At 60.0% G+C, this 8,907-nt stretch overlaps 1 protein-coding gene across 2 annotated transcripts; it reads right to left on the bottom strand.

Moving 5' to 3' along the window:
• Nucleotides 1-3,609: 3,609 nt before the first annotated feature.
• Nucleotides 3,610-8,724, bottom strand: ISG20L2 (interferon stimulated exonuclease gene 20 like 2). Of its 2 annotated transcripts, none has more exons than XM_058701799.1 (4): nucleotides 8,510-8,724; nucleotides 7,131-8,098; nucleotides 5,157-5,357; nucleotides 3,610-4,458 (listed from the first exon to the last, which is right to left on the bottom strand). In XM_058701799.1, the coding sequence occupies exons 2-4, from the start codon at nucleotides 7,860-7,862 to the stop codon at nucleotides 4,345-4,347; spliced, it is 1,047 nt and encodes a 348-aa protein (XP_058557782.1). In that variant the 5' UTR covers nucleotides 7,863-8,098; nucleotides 8,510-8,724; the 3' UTR covers nucleotides 3,610-4,344. The 2 variants fall into 2 exon arrangements, with proteins under 2 accessions (XP_058557782.1, XP_058557783.1); XM_058701800.1 differs by having other exon boundaries at nucleotides 7,131-7,979.
• Between the last annotated feature and the right edge of the window lie 183 nt (nucleotides 8,725-8,907).

Here is an 8,907-nt window from a genome sequence, read left to right as displayed (position 1 = left end):
CAGAAGACAAGGCACCCCTGTTCCTGAACGAGGCTAAGCTCAAGACGCCATCTCCTCAGTCTTTTGGGACCCGGTGTAGTGCCCACCTTCCTCAGCACTTGTGGTCCACGGCTTTGCTGGCAGCATCTTCAGACCGCCCTCCAGATGCCTCCAGATGACCACCCTCCAGATCCCTCCAGATCCCTGCCCTCCAGATCACCACCCTCCAGATCCCTCTGGATTTCGGCCCTCCAGATCCCTCCGGATCGCCGCCCCCATCTCTCCCCGCCCCTACCGCAGACACTGCTCAGATGAAAGGCACCAAATTGATACAAATAACAGGCCCTTTCCTTGGCTCTCATCTTACTGGTCCTCTGTGTGGTGTCTGATACCATCCCCTCCCTCCTGGAAAGCCTCCTCTGATGGCCTCCCTTAGGCCTTCCTCCGGGGCTTGTAGGAACAGCATCCCCGAGCCTCTGGTCTTGACCTCGTGCTCTCCTTTTTATACACTTTTCTATGTGACGCCCTCACCCTCCATCCGAGGCGCCCCCCGCTGTTGCCCTGTCGTCCCTAAGCTGCCGCCCCCCGGCTCTTTCCCCCCCGCTGAGCTGCAGTCTGGTGTCTTCTGAGTCAACCCAAGTCGGCCTCCTCAGAAGCCCGCTCTTCTGCCCGCCGCACGCACCACCCTCACGGCTGACGGCCCCACGGTCTATTCCCGCAGCTCAGAAAGAGCAAGACGGTCTCTGATCTTCCCGCCCTGCTCTCTAGGTCATGGTGATTCCACCTCCTCAGGGACGCTCAGGTGCACCCCCCTGCTTCACGGACTCAGGCCCCGGTCACTGCTCATCCAGGCTCGTCCACAGAACCCCTCTCCTGAGAGGCCCTTCTCCAGTCCTGCTTCCGTCTGGCTGCCAGCAGCGTCTTCCTAAAACACAAATGTGGCCACATCACTCCCCGGCTTTAAATCCCGCAACGGCCCTGGACAGCTTGCCACTGAAATGGATTTACTGGTTCCTCTTTTTCAGACTGTAAGCAGCTGGGGGACAAAGACCACGCCACTTCCCTGGGGTCTGCCACAGGACCTGGCACACAGCAGGTGCTTCGTCGATATCCGAGCAGGATTCCAAGTCTCATCAGGTGCCGCCCGGACGGGTTAAGAGCGGAGTAGGGCAGCGGTTAAGAGCGGAGGCTTCAGGCACAGCTGGCAGGTCCGAGTGCCAGCGCCAACCCCCAGCTATTTGGCCTGGGTGCGATTTCTTTCTTTTTTTTTTTTTTTTAACGTTTATTTATTTTTGAGACAGAGAGAGACAGCATGAACGGGGGAGGGTCAGAGAGAGAGGGAGACACAGAATCCGAAACAGGCTCCAGGCTCCAAGCAGTCAGCACAGAGCCCGACGCGGGGCTCGAACTCACGGACCGCGAGATCATGACCTGAGCTGAAGTCGGACGCTCAACCGACTGAGCCACCCAGGCGCTCCCTGGGCGCGATTTCTTATCGTTTGTCAACCTAGGCTTCCTTGACTGCTGCCCTAGAACAGCACCGCCTACCTTCCCGAGAATGGCACAGTGTGCCTACAGGACTCAGCACAGTGCCCGACACAGGGACACAGTCAAAGACCAGGGGCTGTTGTCATTATTATCGATGGCAACCATTAGTTACCCATCAGGGGTAGAAAACAATCCCAGGATCTTAATGCTGGAGTCCTTAAGCCCCAGAAGGAAACCGACAGCCACCAATGCGGAATGCGGTGAAACCAAACTTGAAACATGTTATCAGTAACTTGTATCAGTATCAGTATCAGTACAGGGTAACTTGCTCTTCTGCCTGGGCTCGAGGGCTTGCTCCGCAGAGTAAATGCAAGTGCTCCGTGAGCAATACAGTGTAGACAGAAGATACACAGTGCAGACAGGACATACTCGCAGACACACCTGGCGTATTTCACACCTGCGTACGGTCTCTCCCAACACGGACTCGGGCTGACGTACCTTGGGGCAAGTTCATAATTACAGTCCTTGTTGTGCTTCCCTATTGTCAGCTGTAATCATCTGTTAAACCAGGAATCAAACGACTCCTCCTTGCAACCTTCGCTATGGCCATCAGTGGAGACAGGGCGGCACGATCACCTCAAATTCCCACACACACCGCCCTGCCCCTATTGAGAACCGCTTTGCTAAGGTTCAGGCTGTCGAGACGACGTTGGCAGGGTCCACTTCTCACGCGCTGCCCTTTGTTGACCTCACCCGCAGAAGGGGTCCCTGAATCAGAACACGTCCTTCCTCTCTGAAGAGAAAGCATTAGAAGAGCTTGTGTTTTGCCGCAGTTCAGGCAAAACGCTTGCTGATTGGAATTCAGGCAGCAATCTGCAAGGGGCTGGCCACCCTCTTGGAGGAAGCCAGGCCCCTGGGGACAGAGGAGCAGAGAAGGAAGGGGACTTAAGGAGGCACCCTTGCGGGGCAAGCTGGGCTCTACCCAGAAAGTGTGAGGAGAGAAAACGCTGAGGAAAACGGTCACAAGGTCCTCTGGTCCCCAGGTTCTTCGTGGTGAGCGTAAGACAGCTCTTTCCAGCGTTGGCCGAGACCAGGTGCCTTTCAGGACATGGGGGTGCGGTGGGGTGGAGAGGAAGTGCAAGGGTCAGCTGCTGTTTACCCAGACACCCACAAGGCCAAGGCCAGCCAACGCGTACCCCCAAAACTGAACTCAACTGAGATTTTTCGTCATCTCCCACCTTAACTGATTAAAACGTAACTAAGACTTGCTTTCAGCGTATTCCTGGTTTTGGGCGCGGCCCTCCTAGATCATTCCCACCTAGAGGTGCGTGTGAGGGCGCCTGGTACGTCTCTGCAGTGTCACGGACGTTCCATGTGTCAGGCTCAGCAGGAACCAACTTGCTCTGAGCTCCAGAGCTGCCTGTGCCAGCAGGTCCCACGGTGCAGGACAGGACGGCAAGGCCACGTCTGAGGTCCGGGTTGGCTGCAGGAAATTCCCTTCTACCGGCAGCCACGACCGTAGCCCTGCCCCTGGAGCCAAAGCAGCCGCTCAAGGGGCAGAAGCCACACAAGAGTGCGGCCTCCACACAGTCTCAAGACCGTGCACAAAGCAATCCCAGACACGAGGTCAGACCCGTGACTCACCTTCCCAGGAGGGCGTGTGCCGCCGAGGAAGCGCTGGCAGGACCGACCAGGCTGGCGTCACCCAGCACCCTCCCGCCCCTGCTCCGTCCCTCCCGCGTGCCCACCCTGAATCGCTCTACTGGTCACACACCCGTGTGTGAAGGTGTCCGCGTGGCTTGGGGCACCGCTGCAGGCGTGCTCGATTCATGGCAGGGGTAGGGACCGGGCACCAGAGCACACGGGCCACACACAAGGGCTTAGTCGGCGCTTCCTGGTGACTTCTGGCCAAAAAGGGCCCAGTTAGTGCCGTCCACAGAGATCCTGGACCCCTCACAGAATCACAGCCCCGTGAGACCTTGTCACAGAGACTTTTTTCAAAAAGGCTCTACGCCCAACGTGGGGCCTGAACTCACAATCCCGAGATCTAGAGTTGCACGCTCTAACAACTCGAGCCAGCCGGGCGCCCCGCCTGGTGACAGAGCTTTTTAGCGTAAACCGAAACAGAAAACAGCACACGAGTGTTTTTCCATTATAAAAATTTATCAAGGGAATAATTTGAGTCCTTAAAGGTTTGCTTTAATGAAGTAAAAGACTAAAAACCATGAAAACACTTTAAGTTCTTTTTTAACCTACCAGGTGGGATCTAAATTAAATAAATCTTCTAACGCTTTAGGAGAGACGTTGCTTTCCTAAATCAGAAAAATTGATCTCCAAGTCCCACTCTCCTACCCCTAAGAGCTGAACCTCACCAGGGATGGCTCCCCTAAGGACGGGCGCTATGTCTCCGATGCAGACAAGGCCAAGGGCAGCATCTGTGACACGTGGTGTGACCAGCCAACCAGCGCACTTCTGACCGCGAAAGAGGGCACTGCTATTTACGTGAGGACCAAAGGCAGAAAACGGACTTGCGGCCACCCTAGTGATAAGGCAGTTTGGGAAACGGTTCCCAGCGTGCCCCGCCCCTCGAAAGTCAAAAGGCCCTCCTGGAGCCAAGCACCCTGGGACCTGCAGGTAGCACCATTTAGGAGGGAAACAGTCCAGGGCTGGTCCTGACACGGAGGCTTCCTCCCTCCGCGGGATTCTCAACCAGACGCGACACGACACCGGAGGTGAAATTTCAATGAATACTAAGTCTGGGGTGGAGCCGGTCTCTCCCGGTTGGGGCAGCGAGCGGGCCGCTGCCCAGTCCTGCTGCCCGGTCCTCCCGGGCACGGTGCTGCTCTCCACCTCTCGTCACCGGCGCCTCCGCGGCCGCTAGTCCTTTGGGGGATTCTGGGCCAGGTGCTGTTCCCACTCGACTTCAACCAACTTGTACAGCTCCATGGTGGCCTGAGCGTCTTCCACGGAGGAATGCCCGCTTTTCCCAACCTGGACGCCGGAGGAAGAGAAGAACGTGAAGCCACAGAGAGAGACTACGGCTTTCCCTCCCAACTGGCTCTCCGCGGCCCCCGGGGTGCAGGTGCTTCTGCAGGGTCTGTGGGCTGCGAAGGCCGAATCCCGGTGGGGTCTAATCCCCACCCCATCTCAGAGGCTCCACTCCCACCCTAATGGCTCAGCCCTTCCTGTGGACGCAGGTGCTCGTCGGTCTACGCCCGGCCAGCACGACACACCAGATGGCCACCAGGCCTTCCGAATCTTCCAGCTTCCCCAGTGCCTAACCACGCTCTACGCGACGCGCGGCCCCTCCTCCTCCGGCCAGGCAGGCCGCCCTCCTCTGAGTGCAGACGCGTAGACCACGCAGGGGGTCCCGGCACCCACTCTGCGGACTTCTGGACACCACCACGTGCTCTCCTCTCTTCCTCTCTTCTCAGTTAGGGCTTTGCACCCACCTGAAGGCTCTTCCCTGTCCCGAGCACCCTCTGTGACGCTCTGGGACGGGAGCTGTCACCCCACGTACAGATGGAGAGTCTACCGGAACCCTTGGTCCAAAGCTCTTCCCGTCAGAGCAGCCCGCCCACACCTCTCTACAACCAGAGCAATTCTGGGGCCAGAGCCTGGAACAAGGCCGCACGGAGGGCGCCCCCAGCGTCCAAGCCGCGGGCCTGGCCGCACTGGGGAGACACTACCTGGATGTCCCGGTTCAGAAGCTTCTTGGTGAGACACTTGAGGGACACGGTGGCGTTCTCTGGGCACTCGGCCTTCCGGTTGAGGGGCGGGATGTGGGAGGTGTCGCGGGTGAGGGACTTGGGGTGGGAGTACTGAAGGGCTTTGAAGTCGTTGTGGATGGCATGCCCCACCACTATCTTCCCTGCGAGGATCTTCAAGATCTGAAACAGGAACAGAGGCGGCGCTGGCGAGGAGGCAACGAAGCCCCTGCATCCTACAAGCCCAACGTGGCCATGGGTCCTTCTAGGCCCTTTTCTCCAAGTGCTCACCCGGCTCATCCTTGAAACGCCCTCTCCCACCGGGCTTCTTCCACCTGAGGCCCAGCTCCACGCCCCGAGGTGAAAGCAGCTACCACCCAAGACGACCCCGCCGCACCACGACGGTAACCCCCGTCCGGACTTACATCCCCAACGGCTCCTTATCTTCTAACTTCCATCTCAGCAACAGACCGATTTGCCTCCATCCCAAATCACACACACGCCTGAGATGCTCACGTAACTATCCAGGTCGGTTCTGGCTTGCTACGTGAAGACCTTTGACCCCTACCATATGCTGGCCTGAGACACGAGGCTTGGACAGATAGGATCAGAGATGGCCTCCAGGGAGGTGACAGAAGCCCCAAATTGTACACAAAGTTACATACATGGGTTTTTTTTTTTTGTGGGGGGGGGGGGGACGGGGAGGGTCTACGGTTTCCATCCGACTCTGGAAGGCCCTACGAGCTACAAAAGCTTCAGAACCTCTTGCAGACTAAGTCCGCGTGCGCCAGCCCCCGGCCTTCAGCTCTCCCCACTCACTCACCAGCCGCCCTGGAACCTTATTCCCATGACCCTCAGAAGCAAAGACCTTCTCGCCACCGCAGGATCTTAAAGCGTGAGGGCAAACCGCCAACGAGGACAACCAAAGAATACGCCACCAGCTCCGAAGGCCGTTCCCCCGACGGGTTCCGAACAGGTTGTGAACAAGAACTAAAGCGCCCTGACTGGGACACGGCCGGCAGGAAGCCCTGGAAGCGGCAGACCCTGTGAACGGGGCTCTCGGCCCAGCCTGAGCGCTGGGGGATCACTTTAGGCCGAGAGCCCCGCGGGAGCGCCACGAGCCAGGCAGGTGCGGGCTCCTAAGGGCACTCTGCGTCCCGCCACACCCTCCCCACCTTCCGCCTCTCCCAGGCGCGGCTCAGGGGTGCCCTGGCGCGCAGGCTCAACTCCTCTCGGGTCCTTTCTAAGATCCAGCCCCCTCCCCTCTGCTGAACCGCCTCCAACTGACGGCAGGCGCTTGAAGACCAGCGGCGGGACACAGAGTGTCCGGAGAAAGCAGAGCAGGGAGAAGTGGGCCAAGAGCGCCCCCTGGAGGCCTCCCACGACCAGCTGGCTTCCTCTCCTTCACCTCAGGTTCACCTTCCTTTTCCCGGCCCTCTGTGGAGCTCCCCGCGGCCGGTGAGGAGGCTTGCTCAGCGAGCGACGGGAGAACCCGACACGACAGCCCCGTGTCGTCTGTCGCAGCTGTCGCTTCGGCACACCCGACCCAGGTACGCGAGTCACCCCTGCTCCCACCACCACCACCAGCACCTCCCACGCTTGGCAGGAAGCCCTCCCCACTCTCCCCGAAGAGATGGAGCGTTTCCCCCCCGCCATCCGTGCCCGGGGCTCTGTCCCTCAGTGGTCACTTCTCTGTACGGGTTCCCACTTCCCCAGACAAGGATTCGACCGGAGAGCGAACAGTCTCAGCCAACCGAGTTCCCTCCACCAGAAGTAGCCTTCTGGACTCCCACCGCTCTGCCCCATCAGGAAGCCCTCTTCCCGTGGCGATCCACTCCCTCCTTCCCTCCTCCACATCCTCTGGCGCCTTCCTAGAGTGACATCCTTTGCTGAAAAAAATGACGCGGACCTCCGCCCACCGGCCCCGCCACTGCCATTGGACCCCAAGCCTCTCACCTGGCTCCGAGCGACCTTGAAGGGTGTGGCATTCACCATGTGCTGCTTCCGGATGCCACTCCATCTGGTCCGGTAGTCCACGATGTGGCAGGGGGGGAGGATGTACTCATCATAAAGCACATCTCCGTGGTAGCTGACGATGCTACATCGAGCCAAGGAACTGACGTGCCCCTTGGGTCCTGTGCCCACCATCTCGCAGTCAATCGCCACCATTTTCCCTGGTGTCTTCTGCGACGCTCCGGAGCATTTATTCTCCAAATGAGATTGGGTGGAGTTCTGTGGGGCGTTTTTCTGAGTAGGGTTCTTCCGGGGGCCCTTCTTCTGGGAGCGAGCTGGGTGGCTCCTAGTCTTTGGAAGAGCACTCTGGAACTCCCCCAGCAAATCTATTTTAGCCACGACAGACCCAGCCTTCTGTGAAGGGGCAGGGGTCAGCCAAGGCACCGCAGCTTTCCTGTCCAGGGACGGCTCTGGTCCGCTGCTGGAGGCGGCGGTCTTCTTCTTTGGAAGGGGAGAGACCTTCCAAGTGCCATCCACCCTAGGAGCTTCCCCTTTCTTCGGAGGGTCTGGGTGCAGCTTAGGCACCTTGCTAGGATGCTGGTTCTTCTTATTCAGAAAACCTCTCCGTTCCAAGAACCTCCTCTTCTTGACAAATTTTCGGTGCTTGGCATTCCCCTCTAATGCCTTTTTGGGGGGAGGTTCACCAAAATCCAAATTGAGGAGTAAGGTAGACATGAGGACAGTGGACGGCGGGAGAGCAGTTGGGAGGAGCGGCTTACTGACGACAGGAAGACAGAGGACTCATCTTCTGCTGAATCCCACAGGCCAGCATCCGGAGGTCCGCAGGACACCCTGGGGAAGAGAGTAATCCTGACCACGGAGCCCATAGGCCCCGCGAAACAGTAAGACCCATCTCCGGACGACTTAAAGCTGGAAAGACATCAGAGCGACCGCCCAGAACAGGTACGAATCTGTAATGTGAAATAATGTCAGGGGCACGGTCTCCGCCAGGAAGCTTCGGTTCTAGCGCGGCCCCCCAATTCACCAGCCACAGGGTCTTGAGAAGGCCACTTCCCCTCCCAAGAGCTCAGTCTTGTTCGCACCCGGAGGGGGCTGTAGGGCCAACCACCTCGAACTCTGCGTCTGGAAAGCCAGAACAGTGGAGCTGTACCATCGGCCCGCGAGGGCCTCTGGATTACCCAGGCATCCCCGCGCGGCTCCAGGCGGGGGACCACCACACGCGTCTCACGCCGGTCCTTCTCCCGACAAAGGCTCTCTGACCACACACACCCGCTGGGTGAACTGAGGCTTAGGGCCCCCTACGTCGGCGAGCACGCCGGGGGTCCCCGCCACCGAGAGCGACCCCCCGCGCCCACACCTACCTCCTCGCCGGCCCAGCTAAGAGCGGAAGCGCCCGGAACCGGAGGCGGAAGTCGGCGCGCGCCGGCGAGGCCCGGGCCGGCAGGCGCGCGGGTTGGACCGCGCCGGGGGCCGACGCGCACGCGCCCGCAGCGCCCCCGCCTCCGGGAGCGAGGCCAGGGACTCCGAGCGCGTGGGCAGCGGCGGCGGCCGCGGCGTCGGGGGCGGCGTCGGGGGCGGCGGGGGCGGGATGCGCTCCCCGGCCCCTCTAGCCCCGTGGAGGTACAACTCGAAGGCAGGGAGGCCGAGCCCCGGGGGAGGTACCGCCCCCACTTCCGGGGGAGGAGGGAAGTGCGCGGGGAAGGGCGGGCCTGGGCGCCGCGGCCCGCCTCTGTGACGGAGTGCGCGGCGCCCCGCCCCA

This window comes from Neofelis nebulosa, chromosome 15 (genome assembly GCF_028018385.1).
Source record: "Neofelis nebulosa isolate mNeoNeb1 chromosome 15, mNeoNeb1.pri, whole genome shotgun sequence".
Taxonomy (NCBI): Eukaryota; Metazoa; Chordata; class Mammalia; order Carnivora; family Felidae; genus Neofelis; species Neofelis nebulosa.
Note: the sequence above shows the minus strand (reverse complement) of the source record. Positions and strands in the feature narration are given on the sequence as shown.